This window comes from Ailuropoda melanoleuca, chromosome 5 (assembly GCF_002007445.2).
Source record: "Ailuropoda melanoleuca isolate Jingjing chromosome 5, ASM200744v2, whole genome shotgun sequence".
NCBI lineage: Eukaryota > Metazoa > Chordata > Mammalia > Carnivora > Ursidae > Ailuropoda > Ailuropoda melanoleuca.
This window is the reverse complement of record NC_048222.1, coordinates 7176252-7198966: the sequence shown is the minus strand read 5'-3', so window position 1 is coordinate 7198966 and position 22715 is coordinate 7176252. Positions and strand designations below refer to the sequence as shown.

General features: G+C 41.4%; 1 protein-coding gene across 9 annotated transcripts in view; it reads right to left on the bottom strand.

Moving 5' to 3' along the window:
- Positions 1-11182: 11182 nt before the first annotated feature.
- The window catches only part of MBOAT1 (membrane bound O-acyltransferase domain containing 1), a 115725-nt gene continuing 104192 nt past the window's right edge, over positions 11183-22715 (bottom strand). For 4 of the 9 annotated variants that reach the window (XM_034660266.1, XM_034660269.1, XM_019805691.2 and 1 more), the window contains 2 exons: positions 21719-21870; positions 11183-13898 (listed from right to left, as the gene is read on the bottom strand). In XM_034660266.1, the coding sequence (XP_034516157.1) occupies positions 13691-13898; positions 21719-21870 (360 nt within the window). In that variant the 3' untranslated portion in view covers positions 11183-13690. Of the gene's footprint in view, positions 13899-15276; positions 16568-20470; positions 20687-21718; positions 21871-22715 lie in introns of those variants that run through there. The other 5 variants (XR_004625361.1, XR_004625362.1, XM_002925008.4 and 2 more) reach the window with 3 other exon arrangements.

Below are 22715 nucleotides of genomic sequence, written 5' to 3'. Positions count from 1 at the left end.
CTCTATAGTCAAGAGTCTGTTTTTTTGGTTTGTTTCTTTCCTTTGTTCATTTGTTTCTTAAATTCCACATATGAATGAGATCATACGGTACTTGTCTTTCTGTGATTTATTTCACTTAGCATTATAGCCTCTAGCTCCATTCACGTCATTACAAATGGCAAGATTTCATTCTTTTTATGGCTGAATAATATTCTAGTGTGTGTGTGTGTGTGTGTGTGTGTGTGTGTGTGTGTTTATATATATATCACATCTTCTTTATCCATTCATCAATTGATGGACATTTGGGCTGCTTCCATAATTTGGCTATTGTAAATAATGCTTTTATAAACATTGGAGTGCATGTATCCTTTGGAATTAGTGTTCTTATATTCTTTGGGTAAATAACCACTAGTGCGATTGTTGGATTGTAAGGTGCTTCTATTTTTAATATTTTGAGGAACCTCCATACAGTTTTCCACAGTGGCTGCACCAGTTTTCATTCCCACCAACAATGCAGAAAGGTTCTTTTTTCTCCACATCCTTGTTAACTCTTGTTTCCTGTGTTTTTTATTTTACCCATTCTGACTCGTATGAAGTAATATCTTATGGTTTGGGTTTGCATTTCCCTGATAATAAGTGATGCTGAGCATCTTTTCATGTGTCTGTTGGCCACATTCTTCTCTGAAGAAATGTCTGTTAATGTCTTTTGCCCATTTTTAATTGGATTATTTATTTTTTGGGTGTTAAGTTGCATCAGTTCTTTATATAGTTTGGATATTAACTCTTTATTGGATATGTCATTTGCCAACATCTTCTATTCAGTAGGTTGTCTTTTGGTTTTGTTGAGTTTCTTTTGCTGTGAAGAAGCTTTTTATTTTAATGTCCCAATAGATTATTTTTGCTTTTGTTTCTCTTGCCTCAGGAGACATATCTAGAAAGATGTTGTGACAGCCAGTGTCAGAGAAATCACTGTCCGTGTTCTTTTCTAGGATTTTTATGGTTTTTGATCTCACAAAAACAAAGCTGGAAGTATCACAATTCAGATTTCAATATATATTACAAAGTGATAATAATTGAAACAGTATCATACTGGCACAAAAATAGACACATAGATCAATGGAACAATATAGAAAGCCCAGAAATAACCCCACAATTATATGGTCAATTAATCTTTGACTAAGGAGGCAAGAATACCCAATGGGAAAAAAGACAGTATCTTCAAGAAGTTTTGCTGGGAAAACGGGACAGCAACATGCAAAAAAATGAAACTGGACCACTTTCTTCATCCATACACAAAAATAAACTCAGAATGTATTTCTCATAAACCAAAAGCTCATTGATCTAAAACTGTTTAATTAATGTATATTTAGGACAGCGTAGATCTCTACTAATTTTAGTATTTTTTCTAGTTCTGTGAGAAATGCTGTTGGTATTTTGATGGAGACTGTATTAAATCCGTAGATTACTTTGGGTAGTATAGACATTGAAATATTGTTCCAATCCATGAACATGGTATATCTTCTTATTTGCTTGCTCATCTTTAATTTCTTTCATCAATGTTTTATACTTTTCAGAGTATAGGTCTTTCACCTTCTTGGTTAAGTTCTTTCTAGGTATTTTATTCTTTTTGGTACAATTGTAAATGGAATTGTTTTCTTAATTTCCCTTTCTTCTACTTCATTATCAGTGTAATGAAATGTAACAGATTTCTTTATCTTATATCCTGCAACATTACTGAATTCACTTATTCTGATAGTTTTCAGGTAGAGTCTTTAGGGTTTTCTATGTATAGTATGTCACCTTCAAATAGTGACAATTTAACTTCTTCTTACTAATTTGGATGTCTTTTATTTCAGTTTCATCTCTGATTGCTGTGGCTAGGACTTCCAGCATTATGTTGAATAAAAGTAGTAAAAGTAGATCTCTGTCTTGTTCCTGATCTTAGATGAAAGACTCTGTTTTTCACCAGTATGTTGTTAGCTGCGGGTTTTTCATATATGGCCTTTATTATGTTGAGGTATGTTCCCTCTAAACCCACTTTATTAAGAGTTTTTATCATGAATGGATGTTGTATTTTTTAAGTGCTTTCTCTGTCTATTCAGATGATTATTTTATCCTTCATTTTGCTAATGTTGTGTATCACATTTTTTTTTTGCAAATATTGAATCATCATTGCATCCAAAGAATAAAGCCCACTTGATATGTGGTGAATAATCCTTTTAATATATTGTTGAATGTGGCTTGCTAATATTTTGTTGAGAATGTTTGCATCTATGTTCATAAGGGATATTGGCCTATAGTTCTTTTTTTGGTTGTGTCTTTGTCTGTTTTTGATTATCAGGGTAATGCTAGCCTCATGGAGTGTATTCAGAAGCTTTCTTCCTCCTCCTCCTCCTCTTTTTTTTTAGAATAGTTTAAGGATATTAGGTATTAAATCTTCAAATATTTCATAGAATTCAGCTGTGACACCATCTGGTCCTGGACTTTTGTTTATTGTGAGTTTTCAGACTACTAATTCAATTTTGTTACTACTAATTGGTCTGTTCCAATTTTCTATTTCTTTCTGATTCAGTTTTGGAAGATTGTATGTTTCTAGAAATTTATCTATTTCTTGTAGGTTGTTCAATTTGTTGGCATATCATTTTTCTTAGTAGTTCTTAAAACCCTTTGTATTTCTGTGGTATCTACTATCACCTCTCTTTTGTTTCAGATTTTATTATTTGGATTCTTTCCCCACTTTTGTTTTCTTGATGAGTCTGGCTAAAGGTGTATTGATTTTACCTTTTCAAAGAACCAGATCTTGGTTTCATTGATCTTTTGTGGGTTTTTAAAAATCTTTATTTCTGCCCTGATCTTTAATTCCTTCCTTCTACTAACCTTTGGGTTTCTTTGTTTTCTAGCCTCTTTAGGTGTAAGGTTAGATTTTTTGACATTTTTCTTGTTTCTTGAGGTAGGCCTGTACCACTACAAATTTCCCTTTTATTTTTTTAGACTTATTTATTTAGAGAGACACAGAAAGAAAGAGAGAGCAAGAGAAGGGGCAGAGATAGAAAATTCTCAAGTATACTCCCTGCTGAGCATGGAGCCTGACTTGGGTCTCAATCCCAGGACCCCGAATTCATGACCTGAGCTGAAATCAAGAGCTGGACACTCAACCGATTGAGCCACACAGGTGCCTGTAAATTTCCCCTTTAAAATTGCTTTTGTGGTGTCCCAAAGATTTTGGCCATTGTGTTTTCATTTTCGTTTGTCTCCATGTATTTTTTAATTTCCCCTTTGATTTCTTTATTGACCAACTGGTTGTTTAGTACCATGTTTTTTAGACTCCACTGTTTGTATTTTTTGTTTTTTTCTCATGATTGATTTCTAGTTTCAATCCATTTTGGTCAGAAAAAATGAATATGACTTCAACCTTTTCAAATTTATTAAGACTTGTTTTGTGGCCTAACATGTGATCTATCCCAGAGAATGTTGCATATGCACTTGGAAAAAACATGTGTTTTTGGTTTTGTAGGGAATGTTCTGTACATATCTGTTAAATCCATATGGTCTAATGTTTCATTCATAGATATTATTTCCTTTTGATTTTCTTTTTTTTTTAAGATTTTATTTATTTATTTGACAGAGAGAGACAGCAAGAGAGGGAACACAAGCAGGGAGAGTGGGAGAAGGAGAAGCAGGCTTCCTGCTGAGCAGAGAGCCTGATGCGGGGCTCGATCCTAGGACCCTGGGATCATGACCTGAGCCGAAGGCAGACGCTTAAGGACTGAGCCACCCAGGCGCCCCCCTTTTGATTTTCTGACTGGATGATCTATCCATTGATTTAAGTGAGGTGTTAAAGTCTCTTATTCTCAGTTTCTCCATTTATGTCTATTAATATTTCCTTTATTTATTTAGGTGCTCCAATGTTGGGTGCATAGATACTCACAATGGTTGTATCCTCTTGTTGGATTGATCCTTTATCATTATATAATGTCCTTCATGGTCCCTCATTACAGTCGTTGTTTTAAAGTTCTTTTTTTTTTTTTTATGTAAGACTTGCTACATTGGGTGTGGGTTTTTTTTTTCCTTCCATTTGCATGGAATTTTTTTCAGCCCTTTACTTTCAGTCTGTATGTGTCTTTAGATCTGAAGTGAGTCTCTTAAAGGCAGCATATGGATGGGTCTTGTTTTATCAATCCATTCAACCACTCTATGTCTTTTATTTATTTATTTAATTTATTTATTATGATATGTTAGTGACCATACAGTACATCATTAGGTTTTTTTTTTTTTAAAGATTTTATTTATTTATTTGACAGAGAGACAGCCAGCAAGAGAGGGAACACAAGCAGGGGGAGTGGGAGAGGAAGAAGCAGGCTCCCAGCAGAGCAAGGAGCCTGATGCAGGCTCAATCCCAGGACTTTGGGATCATGCCCTGAGCCGAAGGTAGATGCTTAATGACTGAGCCACCCAGGCACATCGCATCATTAGTTTTTGATGTAGTGTTCCATGATTCATTGTTTGCATATAACACCCAGTGCTCCATGCAATACGTGCCCTCCTTAATACCCATCATCAGGCTAGCCCATTCCCCCCAACCCCCTCCCCTCTAAAACCCTCAGATTGTTTCCCGGAGTTCATAGTCTCTCGTGGTTCATTTCCCACTCTCTTCACCCCCCTTCATTCTTCTTTCCTTCTACCAATCTCCTTGCTATTCCTATTCCTTATGTTCCACAATGAGCGAAACCATATGATAATTGTCTTTCTCTGCTTGACTTATTTCACTTAGCATAATCTCCTCCAGTCCCATCCATGTTGATGCAAATATTATGTAATCATTCTTTCTGATGGCTGAGTAATATTCCATTGTATATATGGACCACATCTTCTTTATCCATTTGTCTGTTGAAGGGCATCTCGGCTCCTTCCACAATTTAGCTATTGTGGACAATGCTGCTATGAACATTGGGGTGCATGTGGCCCTTCTCTTCACTACATCTGTATCTTTTGGGTAAATACCCAGTAGTGCAATTGCTGGGTCATAGGGTATCTCTATTTTTAACTTTTTGAGGAAGCGCCACACTGTTTTCCAAAGTGGCTGTACCAACTTCCATTCCCACCAACAATGTAAGAGGGTTCCCCTTTCTCCACATCCTCTCCAACATTTGTTGTTTCTTGCCTTGTCTATTTTTGCCATTCTAACTGGTGTAAGGTGATATCTCAAGGTGGTTTTGATTTGAATTTCCCTGATGGCTAATGATTTTGAACATTTTTTCATGTGTCTGTTTGCCATTTGTATGTCTTCATTAGAAAAGTGTTCATATCTTCTCATTTTTTGATTTATTTGTTTCTTGGGTATTGAGCTTGAGAAGTTCTTTATAGATCTTGGATACCAGCCTTTTATCTGTAGTGTCATTTGCAAACATCTTCTCCCATTTCATGGATTGCCTCTTTGTTGATTGTTTCCTTTGCTGTGCAGAAGATTTTTTATCTTGATGAAGTCCCAAAAGTTCATTTTTGCTTTTGTTTCCCTTGCCTTTGGAGATGTGTTGTGAAATAAGTTGCTGTGCCAATGTCAAAGAGGTTGCAGCCTATGTTCTCCTCTATGATTTTGATGAATTCCTGTCTCACATCAAGATCTTTCATCCATTTGGAGTTTATCTTTGTGTATGGTGTGAGAGAGTGGTCAAGTTTCATTCTTCTTTATATAGCTGTCCAATTTTCCCAGCACCATTTATTGAAGAGACTTTTTTCTACTGGATGTTTTTTCCTGCTTTGTCAAAGATTAGTTGCCCATAGAGTCGAGGGTCCATTTCTGGAGTCTGTGTTCTGTTCCATTGGTCTGTGTGTCTGTTTTTGTGCCAGTACCATGCTGTCTTGGTGATCACAGCATTGTAGTATAGCTTGAAATCTGGCAATGTGATGCCCCCAGCTTTGTTTTTCCTTTTCAACAGTTCCGTGGCAATTTGGGGTCTTTTCTGGTTCCACACAAATTTTAGGATTGTTTGTTCAAGCACTTTGAAAAATGTCATTGGTATTTTGAAGAAGATGGTGTTGAAAGTGTAGATTGCTGTGGGTAGCATAGGCATTTTAACTATGTTTATTCTTCCGATCCATGACTATGGAATCTTTTTCCATCTTTTTGTCTTCTTCAATGACTTTCATCAGTGTTATGGCCTTTCTAGAGTATAGATCCTTTACCTCTCTGGTTAGGGTTATTCTGAGATATCTTATGGTTTTTGGTGCTATTATAAAAGGAACCGATTCCCTAATTTCTCTTTCTTCAGTCTCACTGTTAGTGTATAGAAATGCAACTGATTTCTGAGCATTGATTTTTGTATCCTGCCACATTACTGAATTATTGTATGAGTTCTAGTAATTTGGGGTGGAGTCTTTTGGGTTGTCCATATAAATTATCATGTCATCTGCAAAGAGAGAGAGTTTGAATTCTTCTTTGCCAGTTTGAATACCTTTTATTCTTTTTTGTTGTCTGATTGCTGTTGCTAGGACTTCTAGTATTATGTTGAACAATAATGGCAAGAGTGGGCATCCTTGTGTTCCTGATCTTAGGGTAAAGGCTCTCAGCTTTTCCCCATTGAGAATGATATTCGCTGTAGGCTTTTCATAGATGGTTTTTATGAGATTGAGGAATGTACCCTCTATCCCTACACTCTGAAGGGTTTTAATCAGGAAAGGATGCTGTATTTTGTCAAATGCTTTGTCTGCATCAATTGAGAGGATCATATGGTTCTTGTCACTTCTCTCATTAATGTGATCTGTCACACTGATCGATTGGCGAATGTTGAGCCTCCCTTGCATCCCATGGATGAATCACATTTGGTAGTGATAAATAATCCTTTTAATGTACTGTTGGATCCTATTAGCTAGGATCTTGTTGAAAATTTTGGCATCCATGTTCATCAGGAATATCAGTCTGTAATTCTCCTTTTTGATGGGGTCTTTGCCTGGTTTTGGGATCAAGGTAATACTGGCCTCATAGAATGAGTTTGGTAGCTTTCCTTCTGCTTCTATTTTTTGAAACAGCTTCAGGAGAATAGGTATTATTTCTTCTTTGAATGTTTGGTAGAATTCCCCAGGGAATCCATCAGGCCCTGAACTTTGTTTTTTGGGAGGTTTTTGATCACTACTTCAATCTCTTCATGGTTAATCGGTCTATTTAGATAATCAGTTTCTTCCTGTTTCAGTCTTGGTAGTTTATAGGTTTCCAGGAAGGCATCCATTTCTTCCAGGTTGCTTAATTTATTGGCACAGAGTTGTTGATAATAGTTTCTAATGATTGTTTCTATTTCCTTGGTGTTAGTTGTGATCTCTCCCCTTTCATTCATAATTCTATTAATTTGGGTCCTTTCTCTATTCTTTTGAATAAGTCTGGCCAGTGGCTTATTGATCTTATTAATTCTTTCAAAGAACTGGCTTCTAGCTTTGTTGATCTGCTCTACTGTATTTCTGGTTTCTAATTCATTGATCTCTGCTCTAATCTTAAGCAGTTGTCTTTTCATGCATGGCTTAGGCCTGTTCTTCTGTTCCATCTCCAGCTTTTTAAGGTGTGAGTATAAGGACTGCATCTAGATTTTTCTATTCTTTTGAGTGAGGCTTGGATGGCTATGTATTTCCCCCTTAGGACTGCCTTTGCAGTATCCCATAGGTTTTGGACCGTTGTGTATTCATTCTCGTTGGNTGTTCTCATTGGTTTCCATAAATTGTTTAAGTTCTTCTTTAATTGCCTGGTTTACCCAATCATTCTTTTTTTTTATTTTAATGTTTTTTATTAGTCACCATACAGTACATCCCTGGTTTCTGATGTAAAGTTTGATGATTCATTAGTTGCGTATAACACCCAGTGTACCATGCAATACGTGCCCTCCTTACTACCCATCACCAGTCTATCCCATTCCCCCACCCCCCTCCCCTCTGAAGCCCTCAGTTTGTTTCTCATATTCCATAGTCTCTCATGCTTCATTCCCCCTTCTGATTACCCTCCCTTTCTTTATCCCTTTCTTCCCCTACTGATCTTCCTAGTTCTTATGTTCCATAGATGAGAGAAATCATATAATTGTCTTTCTCCAATCATTCTTAAGCAGGATGGTTCTTAGTTTCCAAGTGTTTGAGTTTCTTCCAAATTTTTTCTTCTGATTGAGTCCAGTTTCAAAGTGTTGTGGTCTGAGAATATACAGGGAATAATCCCAGTCTTTTGGTATCGGTTGAGACCTGTTTTGTGATGCAGTATACGATCTATTCTGGGGAAAGTTCCATGTGCATTCAAAAAGAATGAGTATTCTGTTGTTTCAGGGTATAGTGGTTTTTTTTTTGTTTTTTTTTTTTTTAAAGATTTTATTTATTTATTCAACAGAGACAGAGACAGCCAGCCAGAGAAGGAACACAAGCAGGGGGAGTGGGAGAGGAAGAAGCAGGCTCATAGCGGAGAAGCCTGATGTGGGGCTCGATCCGAGAACGCCGGGATCACGCCCTGAGCCGAAGGCAGACGCTTAACTGCTGTGCCACCCAGGCGCCCCGAGGGTATAGTGTTTTGTATATATCTATGAGGTCCATCTGGTCCAGTATGTCATTCAAAGCTCTTGTTTCTTTGTTGATTTTCTGCTTAGATGATCTGTCTATTGCTAAGAGTGGAGTGTTGAGGTTCCCTACTATTTATGTATTATTATCTATATGTCTCTTTATTCTGAATAAGAGTTGGCTTACGTAGTTGCCTGCTCCCCTGTTTGGGGCATAAATATTTATAATTGTTAGATCCTCTTGTTGGATACACCCTTTAAGAATAATATAGTTCCTTCTGTATCTTGAACTATAGTCTTTAGCTTAAAATCTAATTTGTCTGATATGAAAATTGCTACCCCAGCTTTCTTTTGAGGTCGATTGGCATGAAAAATGAGTCTCCATCCCTTCACTTTCAGTCTGGCTGTATCTTTAGGTTCAAAATGAGTCTCTTGTAGACAGCGTATGGATGGGTCATGTCTTTTTATCCAATATGCAACCCTGTGGTGTTTTATGGGAGCATTTAGGCCATTCACATTGAGAGTGATTGTTGAAAGATATGATTTTAATGTTGTCATGTTGCCTGTGAAGTCCTTGTTTCTATAGATTATCTCTGTAAATTTCTGTTCTGTATCACTCTTGGGGTCTTTTTACTTTTATAGAATCCCCCCCCTTAATATTTCTTGTAGGGCTGGCTTGGTGGTCACATATTCTTTCAGTTTCTGCTGGTCTTAGAAGCTCCTTGTCTCTCCATCCATTCTGAATGACAGCCTTGCTGGATAAAGGATCCTTGGCTGCATGCTCTTCTCACTTGGTGCTCTGAATATGTCTTGCCAGCCCTTTCTGGCTTGCCAGGTCTCTGTAGACAGGTCTGATGTTATTCTGACGTGTTCTCCCTCTGTACGTGAGGAATCTCTGCCCCCTTGCCACTTTCAAGATTGTTTCCTTGGATCTAAGATTTGCAAATTGTACTATGCTATGTCATGGTGTTGGTCTGTTCTCATTGGTCTTGGGAGGGGTTCACTCTGCCTTGGACACAAATGCTTGTTTCCTTCACCAGATTAGGGAAGTTCTCAGCTACAACTTGTTCAAATATCTCTTCTAGACCTCTCTCTTTCTCCACCCCCTCGGGGATGCCAGTGATTCTGACATTGGAATGTTTCATTGAGTCAGTAATATCCTGTAGCTTTTTTTCATGAAGATGGAGGTTTTTTCCCCCACGTTATCACTCTTTCCTTCTTTGCTATTATCTCATCCTCTAACTTGCTAATTCGTTCTTCTGCCTCATTTACCCTGGCAATCAGAGCATCCAGTGTAGACTGCATTTGATTCATAGAATTCTTAATTTCCACCAGATTAATTCTCATTTCAGCCCTTAGAGAATCTATATTTTTGTTAATATTTTTCTCAAGCCTATATGTCATCTTGACAATTGTTACTCTGAAATCCATTTCTGACAATTTGGTTATATCCATATCCATTAGTTCTGTGGCAGAGGCCACAGTCTCTGTTTCTTTCCTTTGTTGGGGGTTCCTCCTCCTGTCATTCTGACGAGTTGTGGTTGCGGGGATGAAATTATTGACCAGGACCCAAGCAGGATGCACCTGTTTTATAGGGACCTTAGAGACATGCGCTTCTTGGTTTTTCAGCCTGCCTTCTGGGGGAGGGGCCTGCCATGCTGATACCCCGGCAACCCTGTTTGGGTAGAGTTGCCCTGTCCCCTGCGACGGGGGAATGGGGATTAGCACAATGTGAACCAGTATTTCCAGGCTTTTGTTTTCTGGCGGCTTTCCCTGGCAGTTTTCTGTGACTCCTCTGAGAGAGCAGCAGTGGCCGTATCCCAGCCTCTGTCTCAGAACAGAGAGATCGCAGTCTGCTCTCCACTGAGCTCTCTTGGCCACTTTAACTCTGTTTCTGTCGGTGCTGCTCAAAACCCTGCAGCATCCCGGGATGTGCGCCCCACAGCTGGTGTGCCATCCCTCACTTCCAGGGCCAGCATGTCTCTGTCCTTTGTGCTTCTAACACCGCCAGCCACCCCGGTTCTTGCGCCAGCGCTCCCGAGCTCCCTGTTTCAGTGTGGTTCGAGTGTGTGCTCCGGAGCTCCAGTTGTCAGTCTGGATGTGCGCGATCCTGAGCTCCCAGTTTCAGTCTAGTTCAAGTGTGCACTCCAGAGTTCCGGTTTTCAGTCTGGTTCCACATGCGCTCCCGAGCTCCCAGTTTTAGTGTGGTTTCAGTGAGCGCTCCAGAGCTCTGGTTTTCAGTCTGGTTGCACGTGCGTTCCCTGGCTCACAGTCTCAGTCTGCTCTCTCTCATGGGTGCCAGTCTGCGAGTCTGGCCAGCTCCCCAGTGCAGGTGGCTACTACCTCCCGGTGCCTGACTGTGTTGGCTCCCTCCCCCTTCCATTTATCTTCCAATATCTGTGCACAGATTCATGGCTCCTGCTTCGTGCCTCAATACTCAGCACTGGAGATGTTCGTTTGTAGAGATCCAGATTGTATCTTCCTGTGTCTCAGGCTGATTCCGTGGGTGTTCAGGATGGTCTGGTAGATATCCAGCTCAACTCAGGGGACCAGCTGAAATAGGGTCCCCACCGCCATCTTTCCCCGCCTCCCCCACTCTATGTCTTTTAAGTGGACCATTTAGACCACTTACAGTTCAAGTAGTTATTGATGGGTATGTACTTATTGTCATTTTGTTCATTGTTTTCTGGTCTTTTTTTTTTTTTTGTAGCTTTGCTGTTTCTTTCTCCTCTTGCTCTTTCCTTATGATCGGTGACTTTCTATAGTGTTACACTTTTACTTCCTTATTTTTGGTATGTACATTATGTTTTGGGTTTGTGGTTCACATGTAACATCCTAAGTATATAGCATTCTATAATAAGTTGATGGTAACTTAAGTTTGAATGCATTCTAAAAGAACATTTTTATTCCCTTTTCCACATTTTATGTATATGTTGTCCCACTTTACATCTTTTTATTTATAATTTTCTTCTAATTATGGCCTTTTATTTTCCACTTAAAGAAGTACCTTTAACAGTTCTTGAGGGCAGTTTAGTGGTGATGAATGTTTTAAATTTTTGTTTGTATCAGAAATTCTCTCTCCTTTAATTCTGAAGGATAACCTTGCCAGGTAGAGTATTCTTGGTTGTAGGTTTTCTTTTTTCTCAGATAGGCCTGGATTATTCTGGGGTGCTCTTTGCCTGTGCCACCTTGGTGAGAAGGCCAAAGCTGTAGTGAATGTGGACCAAGGGTGTCCTGGCATATGCCATGCTGGGGCCACCTTAGTGGGATGCCTGGAGCTGGTGTGGGCTAGGTGCCTGGGGATCACTGAGGCAGTAGGCTGGCCAGCATGCCCAGAACCCTGCTCCTACCCATGCTACCATGGTGGCAGAAGGATGTTAACCATGGTGCTCATAAGCCTTGTGACCTCAAGAGTTCCATCAGCTCCCCTGCCATCTGGCAGTATTCTAAGGCTACCTCCTTTCTATTCTAATCGATTCTTCAAGCCATGGCTTTTTCCCTGTGCCCCAGAGCATCTGGGGCTGGTATGGACTAGGGGCCCAGGGCTCACTGAGGTGGCTGGCCAGGTATGGTGCCCAGAACCCTCCCTTCCTCTACACTCTCAGGTGTATGGTAAACAAACTGTGGTGCACACCAGCCCCTCCAACCTGAATAGAGCTCCAGCAGATCTGCTATTTGGAAGCGTTTTAGGGCTGGATCTCTTATACCCTAGTTGCTCTTTTAAACCACTTTTTTTTTTCTGTGCCGCAAGGCATTCAGGGCTGGTGTGGGCCTTGGGGCCCAGGGCTTTCTGAAGTGGCAGGTCAGCAATGGTGCCAGAACCCTGTTCCCATCTGTGCTGTCAAGAAGGAAGGAGAATGCAGACCATGGTACTCAACAGCCACAGCAACCCTGAGAAAGTTCCAGAAGCTCCCCAGTCATTTGGCAGGGTCTAGGACCAGTTCCTTTATATCCTAGGTGGTCTTTTAAACCATTGCTTTTTTTTCTTGCCCCATAGCAAATAAATCTGCTTAAGGTCCCTTAATACCGTTCCTCCCCACCACAGTTTGCAACACTGAGGAAGGGGGATTCTCTTCATTATCATGTCTCCATCTCTTTTGCTATTCTCTATGTGGTCTTATCTTTCACTGTGCAGAAGCTATTTGGTCACCCCTCAGTTCTTCAGGAGGAATTGCTGTATAAATAGGTGTAGATTTGGTGTATCCATGGAGGAGGTGGGCTCAGGGTCTCCCTATGTCACCATCTTGAACCAGAATTCCAGAAGTTTACAATTTACTTTGCCCAGATCCATCAGAAGAACCACTAACCACAATAGCTATACATTATGAAATGTATTACTTAATAAGACTTGAAAGTCTGAACTACCCCCTTGATCCATAGGCTGCAGAATGGATGTTCTGTCCACAGGCATGAAGACAACATTCATCTCATTGCCCATCTCCACCTGAGCTCTTGGGTGACCAGGTACATTGTCAATGAGCAGTAATGTTTTGAAAGGAATCTTCTTTCCTGGGCAATAGGTCTCAACAGTGGGCTTAAATAGTCGGAAAACCATGTTGTAAATGTGTGCTGTCATCAGGCTTTGTTGTTTCACTTCTAGAGCACAGGCAGGGTAGGTCTAGCATCGTTCTTAAGGGCCCTGGATTTTCAGAATAGTAAATGAGCCTTGGCTTCAACCTAGCAGCTGTGTTAGCCCCTAACAAGAGGTTCAGCCTATGCTTTGAAGCTTTGAAGCCAGGCACTGACTTCTCTGTAGCTATGAAAGCCCTCGATGGCATCTTCTTCCAATTGAAGGCTGTTTCATCTACATCGAAAATCTGTTGTTTCGTGCAGCCACTTTCATGAATTCTCTCAGCTCGATCTGGAGAACTCACTGCAGCTTCTCCATCAGCCCTTGCTGCCTCACTTTGCACTTTTCTGTAATGGAGGAGGCTTCTTTCCTTAAAGCACATGAGCCGACCTCTGCCAGCTTCAAACTTTCCTTCTGCAGCCTCCTTACCTCTCTCAGCCTTCATGGAATCAAAGAGAGGCAGGGCCTTGCTCTGGATGAGGCTTAAGGGAAAGTTATGGCTGGTTTGATTTCTCCAGACCATTAAAACTGTCACCATATCAGCAATAAGACTTTTGCTTTCTTATCATCCATGTGTTCACGAGAATAGCACTTTTCATTTCCTTCAAAAACTTGTCCTTTGCATTCACAAGTTGGCTGTTTGGTGCAAAAGGCCTACCTTTCCGCCTATCTTGGCTTTCAACATGCCTTCCTCACTGAGCTTAATCATTTCTAGCTTTTGATTTACAGTGATAGATGTGTAATTATTCCTTTCACTTGAACCCTTGGAGGCCATTGTTGGGTTATTAATGGGTCTAGTTTCAGTGCTGTTGTGTCTCAGGGAACAGGGAGGCCTGAGGAGAGGAAGAGAGATGGGGAACAGCTGGTTGGTGGAGCAGTCAGAACACACACATTTCTCAGCTAAGCTCCCTGTCTTCTTTGGGTGTGCTTCATGGCACCCTAAAACAGTTACGATAGTAACATCAAAGATCACCAGGACAAATGTAAATTAAAACGTTTGAAATATTGTGAGAATTACCAAAATGTGATAGATATAAGTAAGCAATGGTGTTGGAAAAAATGGTGCCAATGAACTTGCTTGACATCTGATTGCCATGAACCTTCAATTTGTAAAAAATGCAGTATCGGCAAAGCACAAGGAAGTGAAATGCATAAAAGGAAACATGCCTGCACTGAATAAAGCCCCATGATAAGAAAAACGTGCCTAAGGGCCCAGCACTGACATATGACATCTATCAGCCCAGTTTCCAAAGGCTTGACTTTGATTCCATTCTGTAATGAACAGGTGATCCTTGGCAGACAGTAGAGGGACAACTGGTCCATCTTTGCCTGGGACTGAAGGGTCTGCAGAGTCACTAGCATGACAGGATGGTTGGTCACCCTAGTCATCACCAATCCTCTTGCCACCAAAAGTCGTCTCTCAGAAATGAAGATGTTTAAATGCAGTGAAACCTGAATATAAATCATATTGCAAGTTCAAAGATCTCACTGTAACATGGATTACTCGATATACTTTGTGCCCATGGTGATACATACTATTTTTTATTAGTGTGCATTTTTCTTGGTTTTGAGCCTCAAAATGTCCTGTTGGAAAAAGACCCAGACAGATTTTAAGCACCTATGTCCCCTCCCCCATAGCATCCCTCATGGACCAGAGAAGTAGGATTGCCTCAAGGTTACCTGGTTAAATTGGGGTGAGCCTCAAACACTGGCCAAAATGTACTACTTTTTAACTTTCATTATCTTACATAAGGCCTAGAGTTCAGGTTCTAGTATTCTCCCCCAGCACCCTATAAACTCTTCAACGGACACGCACATCACTTCACATTTCATTGTCCTAAAAGCAGCAGCAGCAGGATACCTCTTGGACAAGGCCAACTGCCAACAGCTCTCTTGGGACTGCTGTGGATTTTAATTTCTGCTCCTTCACTAACTTAGTGACGGGGGGGACAGTTAACAAACATCCCTCTGATTCTCCATTTCCTCATCTGTTAGAGGGGGTTTAAGCCTACATGCAAAGTTGGGAATGAAGATAGGAAATTGAACCAAAACTGTCCACGTGCCTGACATAGAGGACAAACTGAACATGTTATAAATGCTCAAATTTGAAACAAGTAAAACCTTAAGTTTGTACATATTTGTTAAAACAGAGAAACACACAACTATACACATGCTTCAGGATGCCGAGTCCGCACACATGGAAACAACCTGTTCAGAAATATTTGCTTTATATAGAAACACAGTATTCATTCTGTATGAAACCAATTTTGACCATCTGATTTGAACAAATTCTCTCCTCCCAAGGCACTTATTTGAGGGCACACCATTGTAACATAGAACTATCAGCATCGTTATTTTGCACATTTAATACCGTGTTTCTTTCTCCCACACAGAATTATCACCCAATAGAAGTCCCTGAAAGGAACCACAGCACATTCGTAACAAAGAAAATGGTCTTCAATGTCTGCTTTCCAATATGATGATTCAACTAAAACAGATTTCATCAGCTGCACAATCAGAAAAGTGAAAATGAGCCCATGTGTGCATCGTAGCCACGATCATCCACGCCTCTATGAAATAAGGGGAGCAGAGAGAAAAATCTCTGTTGCTTCTTACCAAGCTTCTACATCACTTTAAGTTACTTAAAAAAAAAAATCACTTATTTAAAAGACATTCTGCTGCCTCTGATGATGCAAACATTTGGGTGTTTTCTCAGGGCCATCCCTGGGCAAGGCAGACGGCGCACGTGAAACGGAAAACAGTAGCCCTTCCTAGACTCCTGGGGTACGTGCACAGGAGACTTTCGGATTGCCAATCTTGGCTCAGTTCAAAGAAAAACGGGAAGAGTCCTATCCCTGCGGGAAAGAAAAATGCAGCCTACTTCAGGGCATGCCTGACTTTCAGTCCATTCGAGTGTTCACCGCAATTCCTCCTGGCTCCTTCCTGCAGGATCCCTCTCCTCCATAGACTTCTTTGTAGTCACTGTGGTCAAAGGGTCTGGGGCTTCCCAAGGAACAACTGGGTCTGGGTATGTTCTGGAAGACAACCACCTTCTGCCTTCTGGAGCAGATGCCTGGGTTCCAGTGGCTGAAGATCGTGCCAGAAAAGCAAAGACCCAGCAGCCCAGCATGGATGGTCTCTGCAACACTGACACCGTCTCCACGTAACTCCACACCACTCAAATGTCCCTCAGAAATATTAAATCAACTGGACGAGGCTGACTTAATCATATAAAAGGCTTTATAAAATACTCCCTGCACTAAAAAAAAAAAAAAAAATGCATGTAAACATCACTTCTAAGTCCCTGGCGAAACCTTGAGCCTTTGATCTCCTCTTCTGACATTTTGCAGTTTTGCTTGGCTTTCCTTGGAGGTATCAGTCTTTTTTTTTCTTATTAACGGAGTTCAGAGTCTGAGGCTGCCTCTGAATATGAGCGTGTGGTTTGATTGGCAGAAAGAGTATTATCAGGAGACTTATGATGTGTAAATAAAAATACATGGACCTAGAATAAAACATACACAAAAATTGCACACAAGGATACAAATGGGAAATGTCATATGGATATGGTTACATCAGTTGCAGTCCAGCAAGTGACTTGCTTCAATCTACCCCATGGAAAACTCCAGTAGGTGAGCAGGCCAGCGATGGACCAAAACCACAGGACCGAGTAGCTCAAACCCATCAGCCCATCTGCTGATAGACACATAGTGCTGTCCCACTGCCGTAAGCAGACTAAGAACATTAATCCCATGACAGCCAGAATCCCCTAATATTCAAAATACAAGGACACACAGGAAAATGCAAACCCTATATTCTGTTCCCTAGACACAAATGCAACTTCTACGTGAGCCGATGTACTCAAGTGTGAGGGGTTCTTCTTGTGTGTGTTAGCAGCCAGACGAATCCAGATTTTCAAAACCTACTCCATAACTCTGAAAATAGCTTTCATCCAGACTAATAAGAAACCAGTGTTGCTTTTGAGTCTGTGGACTTTTACTGCACAAGTGTGGTGTTCAGCACGCTGAGCACAATGCAGACAAGTACTGGGCACATCTGTAAATGTAAGTCATTAGAAATAGCTCACATTTGTACAGTTGTTCTAGATCCTTTTGGAAAGGCTGACCTTAGACTTTCTCCAATGCTCTTTGATGATCAAAGGAAAAATAATGTTAAAAGGAGGGGGAAAACCCCACAATGGATACATGTATCATTCCTCAGCTTCTGTGATCACAAGGTCAGACACGTAAGAATCCGATAATTCACAAAGCCCCTAAACTTCCCCCGAAAATGTCTACATAGTCAAGACTTCTAACAGAAGCAAACACATCTTCACTCATTCTTTCAATAAGTATTTACTGTTTCAGATGTACAAAGCATTAAACTGGGATCTACAAGAAGGCACAGCCCCCATCTCTTTCTTCAGGGGAATGGGAAACAAGACAAGTATAGGAGGTAAGGGTCAGTAGTCCCCTCCCCCTCGCCCACCCACCGAGCTGAAGGACACGTTCCAAAACCCCCAAGTGCATATCTCAAACTGTGGATAGTACTGAACCCTCTATATGTTTTTCCCTATATGTACCTACCTATGATACAGTTTATGAATTAGGCACAGGGAGAGATTAACAATAATAATGAAACAGAACAATTATAACCATATACAAGTTATGAGAATGTGGGCTCTTCTCTCTCAAAATCCAGTACAACAGTCCTGCACTCACCCTTCTCGTGATGACGGGAGATGATTAAATTAGTAGCATGGGGCTACTCCTGACCTTCTGACCATATACATCAGAAGGAGGGACATCTGTTTCCAGAGAGCCACTGACCATGCATAACTGAAACCATGGAAGGTGAAACTGGGGACAAGGGGGCTCCTATAATTGAGCCAGCCCCAGGTAAGTGAGCAACTCAATTAGTGTCTAAACCAGAACATGGAGAATGAAAAAGTTCTACAGACAGATGCACTGGCTCAACAGGTGTAAGCTGGAGTTCTCCACAGGCACCCTAGTGCACCTATGTACTTTGTTCTTGCATCCTGCCATAACCCTTCCTATGTGGCCAGGTCGATACTGGAACAATTAGATTAGATTAAAGCCAAGTATTTTGGGAGTCAAGGGAAAAATATTTCATTCCCTTTGCAAAGTTTAGAAACTTATTCTGGCATGGCATATTTTTCTAAAATTTTAAGAAATATTTCATCTTTTTATTATGGAAAAACTCAACATTTATTGAGCACACTAGGGCTGAACTAGGTACCCCAGAGGCACGGAAGTATAAGGCATAGCTCCCACTCTCAAGGACTTTATTTAATCTGCAAAAATGTCTATACAAATTCTAACATCCTCGCACGCTGAATTTAAGAAGGGGTCATCTACTTAAAGTATTATGGATTTGCTTTTCAAAATGAGTTCACAGAAAGGTTCTGCTATGAACTAAATATGATGGTATTTGGAGAAGTACAGGTAATCTGCAATAGGTTTACAGTTCCACAGGACCACCGGGGGTTGAATATAAAGGCCTGACGCCCTTTCCTTCAAAGCCTCTTGTGTAACCATGATGGGATTAGTGCCTTTATAAGAAGATAAACAGAAATCAGAGCCAGAGCTGTCCCTCTCTCTCTGCCAGGTGAGGGCACAGTGAGAAGGCCAGAAAGAGCGCTTTCACCAGAAACCGAATCTGCAGGCACCTTGATCTTGGACTTCCCAGACTCCACAACTGTGAGAAATGTCTGTTGTTGAACTCACTCAGTCTGTACTTAGTCCTAGCACCCTGAGCTAAGACAGGTTCTTTCATAACACATTTAAGTGTTCACTTGAGACTCACAGCTTAAAGATTAGGTAGGAATTTAAAGCTATGAAGTCACAATAGATTGAAAACTGACTCCACTTAAAAATCACGTCTGAAATGTAAATGTTGAGCAGTGAAGGACAGGCTGGGAAGCGGATTTGCATACACCTGCCATTCACTGCGGGTTACAGAATTAGCCCCTGGTGGGGGACAGATCTGGAAGGCAACCAGACCCACTTCCACTAAAAGACAATTCAATTTTCATTTCTTTCATCAGATTCAGTGATTCTCTTAGGAGAGGCTGAAAACACTTCTTGAGACACCAACTAGGATCGCTGCTGGCCATATGTGGCTATTAAAATTCAAGTTAATTAATTAAAAGCTAAAATTGAAAATTCAGTTCCTCAGTCACACTAGCCCCATTTCCAATACTCTGTGGCCACACGTGCTGTGGCTGACACGTCGGCTGGCATTTCTGTCACTGCAGACACTTCGAGGGGACAGAGCTGATCTGGGTAGGGAATGACTGTGTGTGAGAAGAAACGGAAATCTACTTGGGTAACGATTTGATTCTTCCCCTAGAGCCCCTGCATGTAGGAATCAGCATAGTTTAGTCGGTTAAATGCGTGTCATCTCAAACAAATCCCTATTTAGCGTGACCCTCGGCCAGTTACATTCTTCCCAAGTAGCTTCTCCTGAAGAAATGTTCTTTCTACTGTGCTGGCTGTGAAGGGAACTTTGGGTCGGAAACTCCAGTCCAGCTGAGTTTTGTTCAATTCCCCTGAGCTTTCTTCAGGGATAAACAAGGATAGTGATACCCGCTTCTCTCTCTCCTCAGCTCACTGCTATGTACCAGAGTCGAAGTTCTGCCAACACAATTGGTACTTGGGGCTTCGGGGCACGGCCCGCCTCTTAGCACAGGGAGCCTTTTCTATGCTGTTCCCTGTGTCTGGAGCATGGTGCAGAGTGCTCCACCCCACCCCCCTTCCTCCCCTCCTGTCCCACACTACGCCTGTTTCACGCCCTCTGCAGCCCCCAGGTCTTAGCTCACATGCCACTTTCACCCAAAAGCCGCCCTGGATGTCCAGGCTGAGTCAGATCTTTGTACCATTCACTCAGAGAACGATCTCAGTGTGTATTTACCAATTTGCCCATTAATGTCTGTCTCCATCAGGCTAGCCCCTCCGTGGGACTGGGACTAATTCCTCTATTTTTCTTGCCATTTTATCCCCAGCTTCTAGAACGGTGCCCAGCAAACAGAAGGTATTAAATGGTTTTGAGTTGAATGCAGCCATTTCTGCTATTGCGTGAAAAAAAAAAAAAAAACAACTCCCATTCAGCAGTACCATGTACTTAAAATACTGGGTCACGTTAGAAACAGACAACTCAAAAAACCAGAGCACTAAGAAAAACAGCACCTAAGCTGGGCAGATAGATAGCTTGATGTTAAAATGTACAAGACCAGAGAGGGCAAATATTGGCCAGAGGGCACAGAGACGAGGGGAAGGAAGATGGAGCTGTGTGCAAGGGTGGGGGCGCCTTCAAGGTGGGCATGGAGGAGGAAAACCAGCTCAGAGCCGGGGCAGAGCAGGTGTGGGGGGGGAAGGGGGCAGGGTACCTCTCAGAACAGGGAGCTCAGTGAACGGACCCGCAATGTCAATGTTCTTGCTCCAGGGCTGAAGGGACTCGTGCCTCCCCTTCTGTAGCAGCTTCACTGAGAGCTCTTGTTGCTGAAGATTAGAATTCTTTCCCACTATTCCAGCATCCCTTGTCTAGAAACATCTGTATATAAACCAGCTCAACTTCCATGTTATATGGACGTAACTTCTAGGACCTAATTGGTGGTACAGAAACAGACTTCACTAGTATTATATATTTCCTTCCACCTTCTTTTCCTATAACCTGGGGTGGGGGGGTGTCTCTCGACTTCCAGGCCTTGCTATCTGTATATTGAGCAGTAAAAGCTGCTTTGATCATTTCTGACCAGTGCAACAACTACCAGGATCTCCCCACTGATGAATAGGGTCTCCTTGCATTGTATGCATTGGAGCCTAGCTATGATTTAGAATAATCTACAAAAGCCCGTGCAAGCATTCACTACAAGTCAGTGTTTTACCAAGTACAGACAATATGCCAGGCACTGGGCTGAGCTCTTTGCACATTTACCTCATTTCAATCCTAAAAACAGTGCTTTGTGATAGTCTAGTCTATTCTTAACCTCACGGAGGAGAGGTGAGAAAAGCCAGGTAAGAGAGGGTCATCACTTGCCACAGGTCACACAACCCGTTGCCAACAGAAAAACACTACATCAACCTGAGTGAAATAATAAAAGTAAGCAATAGGTTTACAGTTCCACAGGACCACCGGGGGTTGAATATAAAGGCCTGACGCCCTTTCCTTCAAAGCCTCTTGTGTCTGGTCTGAGCCATCTCGTCCCTCCACCCCTGCAGCTCACACCATAAGTCCCCCATGTGCCCACCAGCGCTGCCCACATCTATCCTGTTCTCAGGATGTCTCCCGAGACGCCAACATAGCCTGACCCTGGGAAAAAGAGGCAAGGGCAGCACATTCACCCTCTTGAGTTTATAATCAGATATAGCCCTTCAAAATTCATAGTCCTAGCATCCCTTCAGTGTGGTAGGAATGTCTGAAAGGCTTCCCGCCACCTTCGCTCGGATGTCTTGCTATGTGTTTGCTGGGATCCCTGGGATAACATTTTCCCCCCAGAGCTTTCTATGGACATTTTCATTTCGAAGCTGTATTTAGACACTCTTAATACAGAGTGATCGAGTCACCCACTCCCAAGTCAAACACAGAGAAAACAGACGAGTGTACGAAACGGCAGTTGAGAACAATGGAAACTCACTTGTAGAGGCTGATGGTTGGCTCAACTGCCAACATAACAAAGGGTGCGACGGTGTAAGAGACAGACAGCTGAGTGACCACCCAGGTGACCACATCGTACACAGCCTTGAGGGCTCTGGAGGAAAGGAAGTAACGCCGGTAGTTGCTCCGCACCTGCAAGCCAAGGAAGGCATCAGTTTGTGCAGGAAGGCCATATACTTCAGCAAGAGAGGCCCTCAAAAGTACCCTTATGGTTTTCATTATCAAAATATATATTTACATCCACTGTAGACAATTGTTCAAAGAACTAAGCAAAAAAATTTTTTTGACCTCTTCTTAGAGAAAAGCAGTTTATAAACTTGGCACATATCCTTCCAAGCCTCTATTTGTATATATCCGTATTTGTATTTTCATTGATGGCGCATATTGATTTTATAGCCTGTTTTTTCATTTAGTAATGCATCAAAAATCTTATTCCAGGTCAGTAAATATTAATCTGACATAATTTTAATTATAGAAAACTTAGTTGTTTTGGGGGGTTTTTTTGGTAGGCCTTTTGACATATGGGACTAGATTTGCCTCCAGAAAGACACCTCATTCCCAGATCCAAGAACCAAAGGCCCAGCTAAAACAATGGCTGGCTTAGAGGTAGGTTAGCCCCAAAGTAGGAAAGGCTTCCTGAGGCTGCTTTCGTAGGTTAAAAACTCCTTCTTGGACAACCAACACCAATGAAACTGGAAGGATTATTAGAAACTTTTATCAACAGCTTTATGCCAATAAATTAAGCAATCTGGAAGATGGAGGCCTTCCTGGAAACCTATAAAGAAACTGATTTTTAAACAGGCCAATTAATTATGAAGAGATTGAGTCAGTGATAAACAACCTTCCAAAAAACAAAACTCCAGGACCGGACGGTTTTCCTGGGGNCGGTTTTCCTGGGGAATTCTACAAACATTCAAAGAAGAAATAATACCCATTCTCCTAAAGCTATTTCAAAAAATAGAAACAGAAGGAAAGCT